At 43.5% G+C, this 22,861-nt stretch overlaps 1 protein-coding gene across 1 annotated transcript in view; it reads right to left on the bottom strand.

Moving 5' to 3' along the window:
- Positions 1-535: 535 nt before the first annotated feature.
- LOC110520178 (SH3 domain-binding protein 4) overlaps positions 536-22,861 on the bottom strand; it is a 58,517-nt gene continuing 36,191 nt past the window's right edge. Inside the window, exons 3-5 of the mRNA XM_021597312.2 lie at positions 20,434-22,820; positions 3,188-3,376; positions 536-1,882 (exon numbers count right to left, since the gene is read on the bottom strand). Coding sequence (XP_021452987.1) covers positions 1,658-1,882; positions 3,188-3,376; positions 20,434-22,820 — 2,801 coding nt within the window. The 3' untranslated portion in view covers positions 536-1,657. The remainder of the gene's footprint in view (positions 1,883-3,187; positions 3,377-20,433; positions 22,821-22,861) is intronic.

Below are 22,861 nucleotides of genomic sequence, written 5' to 3'. Positions count from 1 at the left end.
GGTTTCATGGTTGCTTCAACATCAGACGTATCGAGTGATGGGAATGCTTGGCAAAGCAGAAAGTTAGATAAACAAACCGGCTGCTGGAGGTCATCCAGACTGAAACTTAAACTTCCCCCTTCCTCCTCTTTTCCATACGTGTCTCTATCTCTACCTCTTCCTCTCTTTCATGGGTGTCTATCTATCCCCCTCTCCGGTGTATTTTGACCTCTCTTTCACACCGACTGTATCACCCAGTTAGCCATTAGACAAAGGGAAGATGGGGTGAGAGATTATCTCCCTGTGTGCCAGTACATTTATTTTGTTCTCAGCAGAACATGCTGTATTCTCTGGGATGTTGTTGGGTGGTCTGCGCAAACTGAATGCTGATTAGAAACTAAACAGTACCTGTCGCATACCTTTCTTGTCATTTCCTGCCTCTTTAACATGATTTGTGTGTATTGAAATAAATAAAAAAATCAAACAAATCTGGCCTGAAGACAAAATATGGATACTGCGGTAATAAATCCAGTTATTCAGCAATCAGCATAATGAATTGTGTATAAATATTTACATTTTATTCATATTATTCTCCACAAAAGTATGCAGTCAAAACGGAGGCAAAATGTGGGTGAACATGAAGCAAGCTATACAGTACTCATCACGGAACACAACACATACAGTGGTCGAAACATATACATGATCTTTAACATAGAATTAGCATTGCACAACAGTGGTTGGACATTGAATGAGGCCATCTACAGTAGCTATATGTGAAACCATATTAACTGCTGACAAGCTTTGATACAAAATATCTTTAAAAAAGGAGTAAAAAAAAAAACAACGGCAGGCATTTAAGGTTCCTTTTAAAAGAACGAGGTGATAGAGAGGCGAGAGAAGAAGCAGAAAGACTATTTGAAATATACACAGTTCTCAAACAAATGAGTTGGGGAAAAAAAAAAAATGGACCACAGCCGGAGGAAACCCTGAACAACAAGAGTGCACGTTCATCTTAACAATTACAGAGCTTTATAAATAAACGTATTCAGCTTGTTTGACACACGTGACAAAGACTAAAGAACATGGACACCATTTCAAAAGTTTATCCTCTTAGTAATGGGTCGAGTCCACAGTCATGAACGGAAGGTGTCAAAGAGTCTTAAAAAAAATGTGGTGCCATATTTAGAGTACAAAAATACATACCATGCCAGGTAGTGACAGTTAAAATAGTATTTGTGAATACTGAGACTGTAGCATTGTGTAGTTTGGCTGGTGGCAATACGAAGGTTGGTGGGTGAGGGGGGCAGTCTAGTGCTCTCGTCCTCCCGGGGGTGAGAGACTGAAGGCAGATTCGGAGGAAGCAGGACTCAGAGGGAGCAGACAGACAGGCAGCTGTTGTGCAGAATCTCCAATACAAAACAGGGAATAAGGTATGTTCTACATTTTAGGTAGATATGCAAAATGATCCAGAAGGGTAGGGTCAGGGGTTGGGTTAGGATGGTGATCGACGTTGGAAGGACAGCAGAAGACTGAGTCTGTAGGTCCAACTCAACAGTATAAAGGGGCTTTCTCTCTTCCTCGTTCTTTTAGCTATACTGATGGGAAAGAAATTGAAAGGGGAGGAGACAAGTTGCAACCTGTGAGGGATGACGATGGTGATGATGATGGCCAGTTTGGTCTAGATGGCACAGTCGTCCTGAGAGGCGGAGCTGAAGGCGGAGCTCCTGAGCATATCCAAGCAGTTGACAAGGATGAGCGTGCCCGTAAGGTGTTTCCAGCGCTTGGTGATGGGGCTCTTCATCTTGTCTAGGCCCATGTGCAGCTCCTGGATCACGTCCCGGTAGCTGTCCCCGATTTGGGCCGCCCACGTCAGCAGGAAGTCATAGGCTGGCTTCCACATGGCCTACACAGGGAGAGAGTGAAACAGAAAGAGGTGGAGATTGAAGCGACCATATTTAACTGAAAGAAGATCACATGGGACTTCCATGCTGTTTCCTGATGTTTCTATGGTCATAATTATGTTGTTGGCGTATAGCCTAGTGGTTAGAGTGTTGGACTTGTAACCAAAAGGTTGGAAGATCAAATCCCTGAGCTGACAAGGTAAAAAAATAAAATAATGTGTCGTTCTGTCCCTGAACTAGGCCGTCATTGAAAATAAGAATTTGTTCTTAACTGACTTGCCTAGTTAAATAAAGGGTAAATTTAAAGCAATTGCACATGAGAGAGCTGGCTAAACAGCTCAATGAAAATACAGGCCTAGTCCCGACACATCTATGGTTGCTAGCTGGCCTTTCATTCTATAGGTTAGGTTGCCAAAGACTTGACCCAGTCGTAAAGTATTTTTTGTTCTATATCCAGTCGTTCATTCTAAATGTTTCATTGCCATGCTGGCGGGCAATGCTCTTACCCCTTGCTAGCTAGCTAACTATGGCTAGGTCAAACAGCTAGAATAACCGCAAAGTAGCTGCATTTACGTTTGTTGAAGCTGTTTTGGACACATGTATAACAACGAGCTGATTCATGATTTCGACTGGCTGAGAAAAGATGTCTGTCTCTTCCTGACACATTCATTCTCAATAGGACAGTGGAGATCGAATTTCAACATTGAAACAATGTTGCAAATGTCGAGAGACAGAAAACATCGTCTGTACAACCCTGACCGTTGTTGCAAACCAAATGTTAGGCTAGACGCAAGGGGAAATACTGTGTAGATGCTTTTTACAGTGTAGATCAAGATAATGAATTGACTGTGCAGGGCTGATGGGACAGTAGCTGCGCAGGGATTTCTCAGATGGAACAGATTTTTTTTTTGCGTCATAGGCCTACTCGTACTAAACAGATTGTTTTGTATGGTTTAGAACACGTCTCAACCAATCACAATGCTTGTTTCGACCAACCCGTTGTAGAACACACAGTACAGGGAGAGAAAAGGTCAGAGGACAATGAGGGGTGGCAATTGAAGACAACATTATGAACAGTGTGACAACAAATTGCATGCTATGTTCTGCCAGTTTAATTTACTATGGTCATGGTTATATGGGTGACATTCACTGTATATCATTCCAAAAGTATAATTAAAAAATGAATAAGCATATCGCTATCTATAGATCGCAGGTAATATAATTTCAAACAGCTATGTCTAGTGTTCCATTTTTCAATATGGTTGCCAACAATGTTTCAGTAGGACCGTGCCATCCAAACCACTTACCTCATTGTCCACTACTCCATTCTTGTTTCTGTGGGGTGCCTCATATGCATCCATCTGCAGACGGGACACCTTGGCCAACCTCTCAGCCAGCTCCCTCCATCGACCGGCCACCTCCACTGCTGTGGTCAGCAGGACAAAGTCCATCACCAGCCTGGCCACCAGGCCCTGGCAGTCCATCTTCAGCAACGCCTGAGAAGGAAGACAGAGAGACAGACTGGTCAGGATAAAAAATAAACACACTGTACATTCTTATCAATACAATTCCATGAAATGACTGGCTCATAGACAAGGAGACGCTGGTCAGGACAGGATAACATACAAAACCCACATAAACAAACACACAAGAACACAAGCATAAGAGCCCATGAAATTCCATGACTTCCTCCTCTGCATTTTGTTTCTTGGCTATGCTTCACATTGCTCCCAAAACATCCTATTTTCCATCATCTGAAGTCTGTGTCATTTCTTCAGATGTATTCTAGAAGGCCTGACGGGAACTGAGCCGCTAAGCACCACCTCACCAGGAGGGCTACAGCATTCCAAGGCCATGCAGGCTCCAACTCTCTGGCTCCGGCTAGCTAGCAGTTTGATTCACTCAGCGATAGGCAGGGGAGCTGAGCAGGGGACTACGTGCCATTATGGAGCACAGCTAACAGCAGAGAACCAAAACTACACTACTTCAAATGGAGAAAGAGTGACATTTGACTGACTCGTGTGGCTTATATTTCTGTATGTCTAATTTGTTTGGAGTGTCATCCAGACCAATCCTTCAACCTTTAACCCCGCCCCCCCCCCCCCCACCACGTCTTGTCAAGTTGGGGTGAAACTAAACTGTGCCTGTGCTGTGCTCATTGAATCTGAAAACACTATGGAATATTTTCAATATAAGCACAACCTCAGGCAAAGAGAATCATAGGGCAGGACTGAAGTGCTGCACACATGGACATTTGCAAAGTCAAATGCAGCCACACAAACAAATGCAAATACATGAACTCACAACAAACCCATGCACACACCAAAGAGCCTTCCCGTAAATGATACTCGGCAACCACAGAATACATGGTTAGACTCAACAGAGCCAGGGAGAATAAATGGGACATTAAAGTGCAGCCAACTAAAGCTCTGATTTGGGCTTTAGTTCCATGGGCAGGAATGCATGGAATGACAGGAAACCGGCAGGGAGGGGGGTTGAGGAGGTGAAGGAATGTGGTGATGCTTGTCTCTCTTACACCCCCCCCCCCCCCCCCCCCCCCCCACACACACACACACACACACACACACACACACACACACACACGAGGATGAGATAGTGTGCTGGATGCCTGGAGCTCCTGTTAACAGTTAGCCAGGAATGCACCGTTTCGGCCCAGATCACAGTAAAAAAGCAGAGGGGATTTCCACTTCAGCCCAGACTACATTATATAATCAGATTATTTCTGCTAAAGCAACATGGAGTTAATTTCCATTTTAGTAACTATGCAAACATTCTTATGCAGAATGATTTAGAATAAGGACATTGAACGATCCCATCTGTGTGCATTTGTTAGTATGTATTTCCGTACGTGTGTTTCTGTGTGTTTGTGTATGTTGTGGAAGGAAGAGTCCTACTGAAAGATAAGGCTTCAGACAAGCACCTGCTTCCTCTCCGAATAACAGCAACAGGAAATCCCTGCAGAATTCAAGGAGAGTACTGCCCATGTCACCTCCAGCTAGATCCCGACACAGCTAGGAGTCATGCTAACAGACAGACAGACGATGCTCCACATATAAAACCAGTTGACTGTACAAACAACGCACACAGAGAGTAGTTCAGTGCTGACCTACTACACTGTTTGCCTGGGTTGACAAAAGCAAATAATTCTTGAGATCTAGGCCCTCTTCTGACCACAAAACTAACAGCCTGTTACTGGTTCATTAAGGAAACAGTCAGGAACAAAACAAACATTCTTATTAGGTTTATATTCGTGTGTTGAACTCCCGCCACACAACTGCGCCTTCACATTATAAACACGTCTCTCGTCCTTGTTAGAACTGAGAGATGGATAAATCATTGACAGAGCCAGTAAGCCCATTCTACCATGCTCCGCTCCCATGTGCCTCTTTGTTCGCCTCACACTGTTAATACTGCAAGCTCCAGTCAAATTGCAGGGTAATCTGTGCCTGATCCCTCCCCTTCACTGTGACTTGGTGCTGAACTGTGAAGGCTTTTGCCAAGTATTACCAAAGATTATGAGGGCAAGAGCGGAGATCCAGAAATGACAGGGTTGGATATAGTCGTCAATATGTCCACTGTTGAGGGGTGAGGGGCTTGCATGGATGTGGGGTGAGCGTTTATGATCACAGAATATAATGAATATAGCAAAAGGCTTTAAGACTGAATAGGAGATGCAGTGTTACTACTGTAATGACGCATGACACACTTGACATGTCATAAATTCATGCTGTCAAGAGTTGTATGATATCCGGTCACAATGCCGACATGGTTTCAAGGAAGTTTGAGCTAACTGCCATTTACACAGCTTTAGGCCAAAGACCGTCACAGACAGCTGAAGAGGAATTATAAACGGGGTGGTTTTGAGCCCTGAATGCTGATTGGCTTACAGCTGTGGTATATGAGACCATATACCACGAGTATGACAAAATATCTATTTTTACTGCTCTAATTACATTGGTAACCAGTTTATAATAGCAATAAGGCACCTCGGGGGTTTGTGACATATGGCCAATATACCATGGCTAAGGGCTGTGTCCAAGTACTTTGCATTGTGTTGTGCATAAGAACAGCCCTTAGCTGTGGTATATTGGCCATATACCACAACCCCTCGTGCCTTATTGCTTAATTCCATACTGAGTATACAAAATATGAACAAAACTTGATCCATGACAGACTGACCAGGTGAATCCAGGTGAAAGCTATGGTCCCTTATTGGTGTTACTATTTAAATCCACTTCAAATCAGTGTAGATTAAGAGGAAATGACAGGTTAAAGAAGGATTTCTAAGCCTTGAGACAGATTGTGTATGTGTGCCATTCAGAGGGCTCCTGAGTGGCACAGCGGTCTAAGACACTGCATCTCAGTACTAGAGGTGTCACTACAGACCCTGGTTTGATTCCAGGCTGTATCACAACCAGCTGTGATTGGGAGTCCCATAGGGTGGCGCACAATTGGCCCAGCGTCGTCCGGGTTTGGCCGGGGTAGGCCATCATTGTAAATAAGAATTTGTTCTTAACTGACTTGCCTAGTTAAATAAAAAGAGTGTGAATGGGCAAGACAAAATATTTAAGTGCCTTTGAAATGGGTATGGTTGTACGTGCCATGTGCACCCGTTTGAATGGTCCACCACACAAAGGATATCCAGTCAACTTGACACAACTGTGGGAAGCATTGGAGTCAACATGGGCCAGCATCCCTGTGGTACACTTTCGACACCTTGTAGAGTCCATGCCCGACAAATTGAGGCTGTTCTGAGGGTAAAGAGGGAGTGGCGCAACTCAAAATTAGGAAAGTGTTCCCAGTGTTTGGTATACTCAGTGTATATGCTGTGTTTTTATTCTCAAAATGTCACTGAGGCACAAGGGATTGGTGTATTGTGTCTGTGGGTGTGTCCGAGTGTGTGTGTGTCTGCCTGTCTGCATGCAACTGGTTTAGCTAAATGTCACAAAGACATCAATGCAGACATCAGTGCATAGAGACACTGCATCTTCTCAACTCCATAAATCATCTCACTGTCAAGGTGAGAATGCAACTCTGTCAGGCATATTTCTGAAAGGGGTGGTCGGGCGGGGGGGGGGGTCTCTGCGGTATGCGTCTTTACACAGTGTCAATCAGTCTTCGAAGGTATCGTCTTCTATTTGAAAACAAAGTGTATGAAAGCAAGATATCTCAGAGTGAGGATAGCTCAGAGTGATCATTGTCAGGCTGAGAACTGAGGGACTTCATTTGATAAATGTGATGCTTCTTGAAGAATAGCAATCTATTGTCTCTCCAGTCTCCTCCTCGTCATCCTCCCATTCCTTGGTTTTGTCTAAACTTCCATCTTTTCCCCCTCTCTTCTATCATCTCGCTCTCCATCTCCATTTATGTCTGAAAGGTTCCCGTGTCGCTCTTCCCATCTTAGCCACTCACTCTAATCTGTATCTCAGTCACAGTCTTGCCCTCTACTTCAGGGGTTCTACTGCAGGGGTCCGCGGCCAGATCTCAAAATAACATTTCATATCTTTTAAGAGTATTTCTACCAACAGACGAAACACATTTTGGCTAAAGTATCCATAGAATAATTTGAGGGTGTAATAAAATACAATGTAATATTATTAATCTACTCATATACTCTTAACCTTGGGAAACATGGGACTGGGAGGGTCACATGGGATATTGGTATCCACAGTGCTTCACCAATTATACATTTTTCAACCAGTTATAAGATCATTTTACCTAAATGCACTGTAATTTAAAGCTAGAATCCTTAGTTGCTACATCCATTTTTGGTATGGCATACCATGAAATAGCCCATTTATTCTTGAAGAACATGATTTATAAATGCCTCAGGAGCTTAGTTCAACTGTCCTACCCACCAATCAGAACCAGAAATATAAGCAGAACCCAAAATATAACCCAATGTTTGTAAACAATGTAAATGTAAACAAACAATATATAGCCTGAAACATTGCTAAAACTATAATTTCGATATTATGGATGGTCCGTCCTTGCATCCATAGTCCTGTCTCTGAATTTGAGAGGGGTTGCATTTCTCCAGGCCCATCCCTCAGCTTTTAACCAAAACAGAGGCGTGTAGAATTAGCTTAAACTGCTAAATGTTAACTCCAATGCCAAGAGTTGGGCCTTTAAAATGTTAATTCGCAGGGCCCAAGACTTGGTTTGTCCTGCCATGCACTGCCAAAGTCATAGTAAAACTCCTTGTATGCTATTTTTTCTCTCACTGGAGTTATGAGGGGTCCCTGGTGAATTAGCTATTACAAAAGGGGTCCCCGGCCCCCAAAAGTTTGAGAACCCCTGACTACTAAGTTCTACTTTTCCCTTTCAACTTGTACTTTCAACGTGTACTTCTCTTACTGTTTTCCTGTTCTGAATACACAAATCCACCTGATCGCCTTTATACCCTCAACCAAACAGTCTGCTGAGCTGAGATGAGAGAATTCTGGGTTCTTTTCGTGACACTCCGCCCTCTGTGTGAACCTCGTCCATTCTACCCAGACTGGCAGAAGATGAAAAACACACAAACAACGTTTCTCCAGAGAGAGACAGATATGTCGTGCTGTCAACTGTACCAGCACAGCAGTTGGCCACACCCTACTGCTGAAGGAAGGAGGAAGGGAGAGTGTTGAGCAGGAAGTGAAGAACAGAAGATGGAGTCTAGGGATGCAGAAAAAAACAGGGTCTGTGTTAAAAAATGGCAACACAGAGCTAACTGCACATGATCATCCCGATGGCCGCTCCCAAAGTCATCTTCCAGAAATAGATTGTTATTATTACTCCCAAGTGCTATCAACTTCAGGGATCTCTCGCTCTCTCTCTCTCTCCACAAATAATTCAAAGCGTAGGATGAGGATTGGGACTCGGGAGGGTCTGCTACAGAGTTGTGTGCGTGAGTGGGAACTAAATCCCTCTTAGTGCAGGACACAGTGGGGTGCCCACCGCGCAGTTTAGAACCTCCTCCAGATTTTTCCTCTTTTGCCAAATCCTATTTGAGGAATGGGTGCAATGGTGGCTCAGAACCCGCCTTAAAACTAAAGTCAGTATATATACACAAAACAGTACATAGCACACTCACTGGCCTCCAATTCGTGGCCCAACAACACCAGACAGAACAGGCAGCTCCGTAGAGTGTTTCTGCATAGTTGTCTGGTCATAGCTGAGTTGAGGTAGAGGGGCTATGTGAGGGGCAAGGGGAGGTGGTGTGGAATGCAGGCGCCTCTTGGTCCATAACTGGCACTTCTGTTTAGTCTCAACAATGAGACAGGAAACATCTGTGGGGTAATGATCCTCCACAGAGACATGTCTTTGCCCACATCCATCAGACGCCAAACGCCACGGCCATTTCACACAGACCTCTAGTCCTCAGACTGGGGTTGATACAATCCCACTAGGAGTCTAAAAGACTCAATACACACAATAAACAACAATATGGTGTTTCTGCTTATTTTAGTCTCTCAGTCAGTGACAGGGCTGGATGTTTGATGTCAGAGCAGAGATTCAAAAGCTGGGGCTTGATTTCATACATACCGTAAGGCAGGTCTGACAAAGTATTGGGTTCTTTCTAGTCGGGATTACATTAAACTGCCGGACAAAACAAAGCAAAAGAGAGTATGTGTCAAGTCAACCTTGGGAATTGTTTAAGTATTATTATTGTGCTGATGATCTTGTCCTGCCCTGAATGTTAATGTTGGGAGACATAGCTGAAGAAGCTTAATGCTGAGGACAATTTACAGTTTTAATTTCATCTAGACTCAAGTGCATTTGGCTGAAATGGTGAAATCAATAGAGCTCACTGACCGCCAAGCGTTAATGTGGTGATTATTGCACACATACTATGCAAGTGGCCATTTTGTAAACACAGGATGCATGTGCAGTTTAAATGCGTCCATAATGTTAGGACACACAGGGGCCTTAAACCTTACAAGGATGAGGGGCATAAGGGACAGGTTAGTAAACTGATTTAGAGGCTTTGTCATTTCCTTCCTATGTGTGAGTCAGTAATATAACAAATTACACAGCGAAAGGAATACAATACATTGTTAAAAGCAGGGCACAAATATGAACTTAGGCTGGGTTACAGCAGGTGCATACATACACACACACATTCCCTATGCACACAGCCAGACACACGCAAATGTGTGCAAAAAGCAGTGGCTAGGGCTGTTATGAAGGCAGTGAAATTCCACGTGACCGTTTAATCATGATAATAAGGCCTCTCCAAGCTCTGATGCTACTGACGGTCATTAGTAGCCTACCAAAATTGGTAACTTCATGGTACTCAGCACTCTATTGTCCCTCTAATCACTCTGACATCAATACAAATGTATTCTAAAATCGAATTAAACACTTAATACTGCGCAACATTACAATATGCTATGCAATTGTGCGAGAAAACAGAGTGATGGCCTCTACTAAAAAGAGGAGAATCAGCTTTCTTTAGGCTAGGCCTACTACAGTGCATTCGGAAAGTATTCAGACCCCTTGACTTTGTCCACATTTTGTTACATTACAGACTTGTTCTAAAATTGACAGTGCATGTCAGAGTAAAGACCCAGCAATGAGGTTAAAGGAATTGTCCGTAGGAAGGGTACCAAAACATTTCTGCAGCATTGAAGGTCCCCAAGAACACAGTGGCCTCCATCCACCTTAAATAGAAGAAGTTTGGAACCACCAAGACTCTTCCTAGAGCCGGTCGCCCGGCCAAACTGAACAATCGGGGGAGAAAGGCCTTGGTCAGGGAGGTAACCAAGAACCCGATGGTCACTTTGACATGGCTCCAGAGTTCCTCTGTGGAGATGGGAGAATCTTCCAGATGGACAACCATCTCTGCAGCACTCCACCAATCAGGCCTTTATGGTAGAGTCGCTAGATGGAAGTCACTCCTCAGTAAAAGGAACATGACAGCACGCTTGGAGTTTGCGCAAAGACAACTAAAGACTCTCAGATCATGAGAAACAAAATTATCTGGTCTGATGAAACCAATATTGAACTCTTTGGCCTGAATGCCAAGCGTCACGTCTGGAGGACACCTGGCACCATCTCTACGGTAAAGCATGGTGGTGGTAGCATTATGCTGTGGAGATGTTTTTCAGCGGCAGGGACAGGGAGACTAGTCAAGATAGAGGGAAAGAAAGACAGGACAACGACCCTGAGCACACAGCCAAGACAATGCAGGAGTGGCTTCGGGGCAAGTCTCTGAATGTCCTTGAGTGGCCCAACCAGAACCCGGAGTTGAACCCGATTGATCATCTCTTGAGGGACCTGAAAATAGTTGTGCAGTGACGCTCCCCATCCAACCTGACAGAGCTTGATAGGATCTGCAGAGAAGAATGGGAGAAACTCCCCAAATACAGGTGTGCCAAGCTTGTAGTGTTATACCCAAGAAGATTTGAGGCTGTAATCCCTGCCAAAGGTGCTTCAACAAAGTACTGAGTAAAGGTTCTGAATATTTATGTATAAGCAATTTCAGTTTTTTTGTTTTTATAAACATAGCTTTTTCATAATGGAGTTTTGTGTGTTGATTGATGAGGGGAAAAAAACATTTTAATCCATTTTAGAATAAGGCTGTAACCTAACAAAACATGGAAAAAGTCAGGGGGTCTGAATACTTTCCGAATGCACTGAATATTTATTTCTCAACTTTCCTAACATTAACCACATTGCTTATATTTACAACAGGAGTATAGTCTACCTGGTTGGCATGAAAATAAACCATAGGGACAAGCATCTCCCATTTGCTATTTAAGTGCAGAGATGACATGTATTTTTTCCCGTTTCGATAATGGTCCATTCTGAATCAAAATCAAATTTCACACATATGTTATTTAGGATATGAAAAATCAAGATGAAATCAAGAATAGTCTGATTGGTGACAATATTAGCCTATGACTTGTGAATGATATATTATCACTTGTGATGACTTATGATGCCAAGCATGAGAAACCATGTTTTTCTTTTGCAACTTTTTCGAATCATCACCATCAGCATGTCATCAGACTCATTCTGATGAGATGTTCTGTCTCCTAGAGATGAACGTACTTTGGTGTGAAAAGTGCAAATCAATCCCAGAACAACAGCAAAGGACCTTGTGAAGATGCTGGAGGAAACAGGTACAAACGTATCTATAACCACACTAAAACGAGTCCTATATCGACATAACTTGAAAGTCTGCTCAGCAAGGAAGAAGCCACTGTTCCAAAACTGCCATAACAAAGCCAGGCTACGGTTTGCAACTGCACATCAGGACAAAGATTGTACTTTTTGGAGAAATGTCCACTGGTCTGATGAAAAAAATATATTACTTTTTTGCCATTGTTATGTTTGGAGGAAAAATGGAGAGGCTTGCAAGCCGAAGAACACCATCCCAACCGTGAAGCACAGGGGTGGCAGCATCATGTTTGGGGGTGCTTTGCAGCAGGAGGGACTGGTGCACTTCACAAAATAGATGGCTTCATGAGGGGGGAAAATTATGTGGATATATTGAAGCAATCTCAAGACATCAATCAGGAAGTTAAAGCTTGGTTGCAAATGGGTCTTCCAAATGGACAATGACCCCAAGCATACTTCCAAAGTTGTGGTAAAATGCCTTAAGGACAACAAAGTCAAAGTATTTGAGTAGCCATTACAAAGCCCTGACTTCAATCCCATAGAACATTTGTGGGCAGATCTGAAAAAAGCATGTGCGAGAAAGCAGGCCTACAAACCTGACTCAGTTACACGAGCTTTGTCAGGAGGAATGGGCCAAAATTCACCCAACTTATTGTGGGAAGCTTGTGGAAGGCTACCCGAAACGTTTGACCCAAGTTAAACAATTTAAAGGCAATGCTACCAAATACTAATTGAGTGTATGTAAACTTCTGACCCACTGGGAATGTGATGAAAGAAATCAAATCTGAAATAAATAATTTGCTCTACTATTATTCTGACATTTTATATTCTCAAAATTAAGTGGTGATCCTAACTGACCTAAGACAGGGACTTTTTACTAGGATTAAATGTCAGGAAAACTGAGTTTAAATACATTTGACTAAGGTGTACGTAAACTTCCAACTTCAACTGTATGTCACAACCTTTGGTTCCTTCCCCTGGCGTTATTGTTTTTGTTTCAGTTTCATGTCTGTACGTTGTTTGTGTTTTTTGTTTTGTATTATGTTTAATTTATTGATTCAATTATTCACTCCTTAAACTTGCTTCCCGACTCCCAGCAGAATAACGTTACAGAATAATCCCTCACCCAAGGGAAGCATCAGGGAGTGTTTTTTTGTATTTATTTTGTGGTGGAAGTTATGTCAGGTCCGGAGCTACCGGGAGTCCTCAGCCGGCTCGTCGGGCTCTCAAGCTTCAACCGGCTCGTCGGGCTCTCACGCCTCCGCCGGATCGTCGAATTCTCAAGCCTCAGCCGGATCGTCGAATTCTCAAGCCTCGGTCGGATCGTCGAATTCTCAAGCCTCGGTCGGATCGTCGAATTCTCAAGCCTCAGCCGGCTCGTCGGACTCTCACTCATCAGCTGGCACGTCGGGCTCTCACGCCTCACCCGGCTCATCAGATTCTCAAGCATCAGCTGGCTCGTCGGGCTCCTACTCCTCATCCGGCTCCTACTCCTCAGCTGGCTTGTCTAGTTTCTGCGCCTCAGCGAAGGCGACCGGTCCGCTGCTGATCCCCGGGATCAACCACTTGGTTGGCGTCCTGCGGGTGGAGCTGGGCACCAGGGAGGGGGTACTGTCACGTATATTCCCTCTCAGGCACTCTAGGTCGCCAGGCTCCTGCGCCTCAGCAGAGGTTACCGGTCCGCTCCTGATCCCCGGGATCGTCCCTTTGGTCGGTGTCCTGCGGCTGGAGCTGCACGTTGGGGAGGGGGTACTGTCATATATACTCCCTCTCTGGCACTCTAGGTCACCAAGCTGCTCGTTATGGTGCACACCTGTCACTCAAGTTACACGCACCAGCATGTCATCAAACTCACCTGGACTCCATTACTTCCCTGATTACATTCCCTATATATGCCACTCCCTTTGGTTCCTTCCCCAGGTGTTATTATTTCTGTTTCAGTTTCATGTCTGTGCGTTGTTCGTGTTTCTTGTTTTGTATTAGGTTTCGTTTATTGATTAAATGATTCACTCCCTGAACTTGCTTCCCGACTCCCAGCGCACCTGTTACAGGCTTGTTCTCCAAAGCCTAGAGGATTGTATGTATGTACCAGGAAGATAATACTTTCTGTTGTAGTCGGCTTAATTATCAGGCTCAAAATCTGTTTTGCTTTTTTGTTGTCAAATGTAGATTCGACTGAACTACAATTAGTACTTGATTAACCCAGCTCTGAATTATACATCCATAGCTCAACTCCTACACAATCAGTCATGGGCAAATTAGCTAGATCACAAAAGCATATCAGGGCTGAGTGAAATAATAAATAAAAATGCTAAATTAACAGAATGTACAAAACATACTTGATCATATGTGGTGATTAGATAACCTCATAGGCATTGCAGGTTTCATTAACACAAAGTTTAATTCACAAGCTCGCTCCTAGATTTGGATTGAACATGGGCACTATTGTTTTGTGGTTTCGCAGTAGAGTTCAATGTGTTCACCATTACCATATGCAAAATCATTTTCCATATATTTGTTTTGAAATAGAAAGTGTTAATTAATTGTGATTATGTTTCAATAGGCAATTACTACAGGCAATGCAGTTCTACCAACTAAGAAAGGGACAAAAGGGGGAAGTGGAGGGGGCAAATAAGAGGAATCTTTCTCTATTTGGGATGTGTGGATATAGGCCCATGCCTAACACTGCTGATAATTCCTTTCTTCCTGAACAATGAGATAAAATGTGCATGCCTTCAGATACTCAAGCACAAAGGCTGTCATCTCCCTCTGAGGTGCACACAATATTTGATTTCCTTTGCATCTAAAAATACACTCTTAGCTCTCCGTCAAATGATATGCAAGCGAATCAGGAGGGATTATTTTCAGTGTCAGAGAAAACACTTAATTGCCGAGAGACGTAGGAGACGGTAATTAAATTGACAGCCACATACAAAGTCTCAGAAGACCGCAATTGAAGCCCACCACTATGTAAGTAATCTATTGTTTGGGGGATAAACAGTTGCAAAAAAAATCAGTACACAAAAGTCCTCGAGAAAAACCAGGGTGAACATGCGGCAACTGTTTTGTTATTGTTGTGCACACAGGAACAGCGGCTACCTACATTGGATTAGCCTAACCTAGACATCAATCCTAATCTGTGAAGCTGGATAGGTGGATTGGTGTAGACACACTGGTTGCAAACAGTTATCCACCCGTTATGCGTTGGTTCCCTTGTAGCCTGCCGTGGAATGTGAGGATATCTTAGCTGGGCTTAAATAACACTAACATCCTCTCAGTGGAAGGAAGTGGATACTAACTTTATAGTGCCCATTTCAACTCTTGTTGCATAAGTACCAAATAACCTTGTGTGAAGTTGTTTAGATTGCAGTATTTTCCATAAATAAACTAAAAGAGTGTTTGTTGATGTCTTTGGTAGTTATTCATCAGGAGTTGTACATTCTATGCATGCACGGCTGGATGAGTTTGCTCTAAGTATGCCACTTGCTTTGTGAATACTTTTGAATTCTGTAAGGATATCAGTATGACTGGTTGCTGCACCATCGCTTCCAAAGGTCCATCCAATGAAGTGCATCCTATTTGCCAACATGTTCTATGTACATTTGAAAAGGGGAAAACACACCCAATTAATAGTACTGATTCTATCACATCATTACGTAGTGTACACCAAACAACTGAGCCTGAGAAATGGGAAGTGTTGTGGAGGACATGTCTTCTCCACCACGGACTCGTCTTTATATAGTTCTTCTCCTCACTGAAGTTCCCCCATGTCTATAAATGGTTGTAATTGGTGTTTACAACCCGGCGTAAATTATATAGTGTTTATGTTCCATCCTACCTCAGAGCCTGTTCTATTATGACCATGACCTCTAAGAGACTTCAACAAAGGGATGTTATTGAAAAAAAGAAAATCATTATGTTGGCACTGAGAGCGAGTGAGGCTGACGTTGAGTATTCTTTCTCTTTAAGTTTGTGAACGTTCTTACCCAACACACACTGTATCGAACTTGGAATGATATTGGCACGCAGATGACAAGAAAAATCAATGATTTCAAATCAACATCACATCTCAGAGGTTGTCAACACTTTGAAACATGAAGGAGAGACTACATATTGAAAAAATGTTCAATTTTGTTCTGCATAGAAACTTATTGCAGGGCCTGCTGCCAATTTTTCCAAAAGCAATACTGGGAAATACTGAATGAAACTGTCTTGAGGACAACATCTTTGCACACAATAATGTGAGAAAGGGAAACAGACAGACAAGGGTTGGGTTTGCAGGAAAGTTTCCAAGTCAGGCCCAAACCAGCTGGTTTCTGGTCTATTGGTGGGTGGGGTGAGGCTACAGTGTAAACGAGTCTTGACACGACAGGGTCAACAATGGGGACAGAGCCGACTGAATAATGCAGATGTTTAAAGATTACAACAAAAGTTATATCTGGTGTGTGCCCGCTCTTCCGTCTCAGACACTTTTGAGGGGAAACCGTCTCACCTCATATCAATGTCATTGTTACGGCGTGACATGAACTTCACCTATCAAAGAGAACAGAGAGCAAAGTGATACTCTCTGCACTCCCTCAGCAACATGAGGTGAAGAATATTCATCAGATATACTGCTAATCCATACAGTATGACATGCTTCTATGGCTCTATTCTTCAATCATGTTCAGTGTTTCCTCCATGTTCATTGAAAAGTGTCAGGGCTAAATTGCTGACCCCACACCCAAAAATGTTTTATCGGGATGACTAAAACATGATACAAAGGATGTAGAAAAAGATAATGGAGCTACACTATATATTTTTGAAATAAGATCTTTAAGAACTAAAAATCACCAAAATAAAAACTAGACAGTCAGGGAGAATCTAAAATTCAAAAAAACGTCATGGCAGATACATATTGATTTTGTTATAACGTTTGTGTCACTCAGAAAGCATAAGAACATTGAATAAGCCATGGTAAAATGTGTACAATTGTATAAAATAGCTTTAAACCTGTAAAATGTTCTCTCCGCCCCATAGCAAAATGTGTAGAATTACAAGAAAATAAGCATTTTGTGTCTGCGTCCAAGACGAGGGCTTCTAAAACCACGCCATTGGCCGTGCCCACTACCACGCCCTCCCTGCTAACTTTGCAACTGCTGCTAAAAAACATCCTAGGGGAAACACCGATGCTAATTATTCTCGACACCAGCGGAGGCTGCTGAGGTGAGGACGGCTCATTATGGAGTGAATGGAATGGTATCAAACACATGGTTTTAATATGTTTGATACCATTCCATCCATTACACTCAATTCCAGCGATTATGATGAGCCATCCGAGCCTCAGCAGTCACTGCTCGACACCATCTACAATGGTCAAAACACTGATTATCACTTCCAAAATCAAACCAAGGACTTTTTCATAAAAAGTGTTTGACAGTATGGTTGTATTCCTGTAGGTTTTGATTTACACATTATGACTAGAAATGAAGACGGAGCATTATCAACACAGGCTGAGCCATGATTTGCATTCACGAATGCAGCACATACAGTATCTCTAACTCAATGTTTTCGAGACAGAGGTGTGGGTTCGTGCTGTGCCAAAATATTCTGCTGCTCTCCACAACTCCCTAGTCCCCATAAGACCCTGATGCCCACGCAGCACTTATTGACTGCCCACTGGACCATAGCCTCAGGCAGCTGTAAGTAGATAAGGAACCAAAGCCACGACTGACCTGAAAAAGACCTAAGCTAGACACACAAGTATAGAGACAGATGCAGGCACAGCGCACACACAAGACCAAACACAAGACACAAATATGCACACTAGAACAAACAGAAGAAACAAAAGTGCTAAACACATAACCTCGGTTTCCATCCAATTCGCGACAGATTTTCATGCAAATATTATAAATATGCGCATTTTCCCAACCAGCGAAGCGTTTCTATCAAACTGACTGGTTGCGGATAAAAGGCTGTGCGTGATGAAGTGAACATAAAATGACTTTTGTGGTTAAATTCCCATGTACGGAATAACAAATACTAGTTTAAATGGATTTCCATCACATTTTCAACTTTACTGATGGTTTTGTCCCAAAACAATGTGTTATATAGCAAATGTGCCCACTCTGGTCTTGGCACGTGCACTCTAGCCAACAACTTTCAGCTAGTGTGTGGGTAAAGCCTACGTCTGTGTTTCCCAACTCCAGTCCTCCAGTATTCTCAACAGCACACATTTTTGTTGAAGCCCCAGACAAACTCATCTGATTCAACTCATTGACGACTTGGTGATTAGTTGACAAGTTGAATCAGGTGTGCTTGTCGAGGGCAACACCAAAAAATGGTTGGATGGAAACATGGCTATATAGAAATAAAAAAAAAGTGAATCACGCAAAAAAAAGATTGAAAGATATAGACAACCATTTAAGACTGAAGCCCAAACAGATAACATTGAACTAAAATATAATAATTTCAAACATTGCTTAGATTCGTATATGATCACGTCTCTCTATTATGCGTGGGAATACTTGGGAACAAATTTCCAAAATTGAAAATCACTTGATACTAATTTTCTGGTGTTTTTAAAAGTATTTCATGTCCAACAATAATACAAAAAAGTTATGTGTATGTATTTATATATAATATTGTACACACAATATTTATACACACATTGTAGCTGGAAACGGCAGATTTTTAATGGAATATGTACATACAGTTGAAGTTGGAAGTTTACATACACATTAGCCAACTACATTTAAACTCAGTTTTTCATCATTCCTGACATTTAATCCTAGTAAAAAAAAAATGTGGATATAGATACTTTTGTAGAGATGATCGTACTTTGGTGTGAAAAGTGAAAATCAATCCCAGAACAACAGCAAAGGACCTTGTGAAGATGCTGGAGGAAACAGGTACAAAAAGTGTCTATATCCACATTAAAATGAGTCCTATATCGACATAACCTGAAAGTCCTCTCAGCAAGGAAGAAGCCACTACTCCAAAACCACAAAAAAATGCCAGACTACGGTTTGCAACTGCACATGGGGACAAAGATCGTACTTTTTGGAGAAATGTCCACTGGTCTGATGAAAAAAATATAGAACTGTTTGGCCATAATGGCCCTCGTTATGTGTGGAGGAAAAAGGGGGGGGCTTGCAAGCTGAAGAACACCATCCCAACTGTGAAGCACGAGGGTGGCAGCATCATGTTGTGGGAGTGCTTTGCTGCAGGAGGGACTGGTGCACTTCACAAAAAAGATGGCTTCATGAGGGGGTAAAATTAAGTGGATATATTGAAGCAACATCTCAACACATTGTCAGGAAGTTAAAGCTTGGTTGCAAATGGGTCTTCCAAATGGACAATGACCCCAAGCATACTTCCAAAGTTGTGCAAAATGGCTTAAGGACAACGAAGTCAAGGTATTGGAGTGGCCATCACAAAGCCCTGACCTCAATCCCATAGAAAATTTGTGGGCAGAACTGAAAAAGCATGTGAGAGCAAGCAGGCCTACAAACCTGACTCAGTTACACCAGATCTGTCAGGAGGAAAGGGACAATTTATTGTGGAAGGCTACCCGAAACGTTTGACCCAAGTTAAACAATTTAAAGGCAATGCTACCAAATACTAATTGAGTGTATGTAAACTTCTGACCCACTGGGAATGTGATGTAAGAAATAATTGAAATAAATAATTGTCTGTACTATTATTCTGACATTTCACATTATTAAAATGAAGTGGTGATCCTAACTGATGTAAGACAGGGAATTTTTCTTAGGACTAAATGTCGGGAATTGTGAAAAACTGAGTTTAAATGTATTTGACTAAGGTGTATGTAAACTTCTGACTTCAACGGTATGTACACACACACACACACACACACACACACACACACACACACACACACACACACACACACACACACACACACACACACACACACTACCAGTCAAAAGTTTGAACACCTACTCATTCTGGGATTTTTCTTTATTCGTACTATATTGTAGAATAATAGTGAAGACATTGAAAACTATGAAATAACACATATAGTAACCATAAAAAGTGTTAAACAAATCTAAATATATTTTAGATTCTTTAAGGAAAGAAATTCCACAAATTAACAAGGGAAACCTATTCATTGAAATTCATTCCAGGTGACTACCTCATGAAGCTGGTTGAGAGAATGCAAAGAGTGTGCAAAGCTTCATCAAGGCAAAGGTTGGATGCTATATATTTTTTTGTTTAACACTTTTTTAGTTACTACACGAATAGTAAAACTAAAGAAAAACCCTGGAATGAGTACGTGTCCAAACGTTTGGCTAGTACTGTATAATTTTATATTTTTTTGCTCAGAAAACTTTGGGGTGGAGGGGGGGAATAACACCACTCATGAGCCAAATTCGGCTTGCGGGCCTCCAGTTGGGGAACCCTGCCCTAGGCCATTACTTACAGTCATCAGTTCCTTCTGGAAGGACTTCCTCTCCTTGCCCTCTGCATTGTTGCAGTCCTCCTTCAGCTTCTCCAGAACAGATGCCACCCTCTCAGGCTCACTGTCAGGCTCTGTACGGCAGAAATGTGTCAGTGGTAGGTTGACGTAACCCAGGGCATCAGCAAACGCCCTCCAGCTTCCTACGTTCTCCATCAGTATAGTCCTTACAGAGGCATAGATGTACGTCAGGAACTTGCTGGGCTTAAGTATTTGCTCCAGTAAGAGTGTAGTGGTAAGTTCAGCACCGCTGAAGTATATGGGCTTCACTTTCCCCACCACCAGAACATTTTTTGCATGGACAAGTCCTGTCCTACCATGATAGTAACCAATGTACCATTCCTTAGTCCACAACTGTCCCTTCAGTTTGATTTTCTCCTCGCTCAGAAGTGCAACGTAATCCCCCTTTTTGTACTCCAGTAAGTATTGGTTCTTGGTCTGACGGATGACTGTTTTGATAAATTTACCAAACTTCAGGTTGTGGATTCGTTGGTCATGGAACACAGGGTACTTGTTAGTGATGGCCAGAGGGGACAAAACAATTTTCCCTACTTCCTTCTTCTTCAGGAAGCGCCTCTGCGCAGACGTCCGTGGACCAGTCTTGGGTGGAGGTGTTGGTGTTTGAACGCAGAACTGGGCGAGAATACAGTCCTGGTCATCCTTGACCTGGACCCGCAATGTGAAATCTGAGACATCGTCAGCAGTGCGTGAGGCAATCATATAGACAAGCCGGCTAACCTTTCCCAGTTTGACCTGGAACCCCCTGACCACCCTGGCCTGCTCACTGTCCTTGACCTCATAGTTGGCCATATTGGAGTAAACCCCGACCCGAAGATCCTGTGGTCTAGCCAGGACAAACTGGTGCTTCCCCCAGAGCTGAAGGGCCACTGGAGGAGCAGAGTGGGCCTGCCTCCCCACCTCACTCACCAGTAATGTCTTTGGGGCACAGTCATGGCCGAAGATAGCCACCACAGTCTTAAAGGATGGGTGAATGTGCTTAGGCCCATAGACGCCCAGGGTGACCTTTTTCACCACGTTATCCCAAACTGTGGTGCCTGGAGCAACCGACTGTGCCTGGGCCACAACAGACACATACATGCAGGGTTCAAGGTAATCTAGACAGACCTGGACGGTGTCCCCATACATGTACGCCTGTGGGATTGGAGTGTAGGGGCCCTCCTTGCAGTCACTCCTCACACACATGACCTCTGTCGTCTGTCTGCTCTCCTTCTTCACCACAACTGACACGTTCATCTCAAGGGTGACTGTGGTTTTGGTCTCCATGTTGCTGAGTTTGATCTCCACAACGGGGCTCACAGTGGTGCAGCGGTCATTGTTGAGTTCCAGAGGCGGGTCCAGCAGGGCCTTCATGGAGATCTGCTGGGTGTCTCCAGGGGCCACGTGGCCCTCAGGGATGTGAATGCTGATGCTGGTGTCTGGAAGCTGGACAGCTCCTCCAGAACTGTCTAAACGACAGACAATGTTGGTCTCTACCGGCTGCGTTTGGCCCCAGCCTGGGTTCTGGCCCAAGGAGTCCAGGTCATGGCAGGACCTGGCTTGCTTGCGGTGATTGAGCCATGCTTCCCGGAAATCCTCTCGGCTCTGGAACTGCTCAGGCGCAGGTGCTTTCAGGCCTCCAAAGAAACTGGAGGATGCCTTTGGGGCGTCATTCTGAGCCTGCAGGATGGAAAGTTCTGAGAGACTATAGGATCGCTTGCTCCTGAAGAATGGGTTGTCCCTGCGTAAGGTCTGGCCCACTCCCAGGCTGGGGCTGATGTGGTTCAGATCAAAGATGTCACTGCCAAAGCCATTGATGTTGACAGTGCTGCTGGTGGAGTTTGGTGGGACAGAGGGTGCTGTGTCAAAAAGAAGAAGATCCACTGACTTACTGTTTTCATTACTGTTCTGATCCAGCGAACCCTGAAGGGCTCCATTGAGGAAAGGGTTGGTGGCGCTACGACTAAGGGGCTGGTGATGGGGGGCAAAGGGGTTCCCGTTTTGGGGGGCAGTGGGTTTCAGGAACACCCCGGTCCAATCTTCAAGGAGGTCCAGCTCCTTGGCTCCCTCCTCAACAGAGCAGTCTCCTAGGCTGTCGATCATACCACTGTCACTGAATGAGGAGTCCCGGTAGTTGATGGGTTGGACGTATGCTGCAGGGATGTAACCCATCTCAGTGCTGTTGTGGGCGTACCACCACTCTCCACCCGATGTGTCCAGCACAAAGAGATGTTCTCCCTTGGAGAACTTGAGGGTGGTAAAGCTGGAGGGACAGTAATCCTTAATTGCAATGACTTCCCTGGCAGTGCCAAAGGAGGCAGTGGCGTCCAGTCTTAAGGCACTGGGAGAAGGCACTGCAACAAAAAAAAGAACACCAAAAAAGTCAATCTGTTAA

The sequence above is a fragment of the Oncorhynchus mykiss genome, chromosome 3, assembly GCF_013265735.2.
Source record: "Oncorhynchus mykiss isolate Arlee chromosome 3, USDA_OmykA_1.1, whole genome shotgun sequence".
In the NCBI taxonomy this organism is placed as follows: Eukaryota; Metazoa; Chordata; class Actinopteri; order Salmoniformes; family Salmonidae; genus Oncorhynchus; species Oncorhynchus mykiss.
The sequence above is the reverse complement of the archived record's forward strand: the minus strand, read 5'-3'. Positions and strand labels throughout refer to the sequence as shown.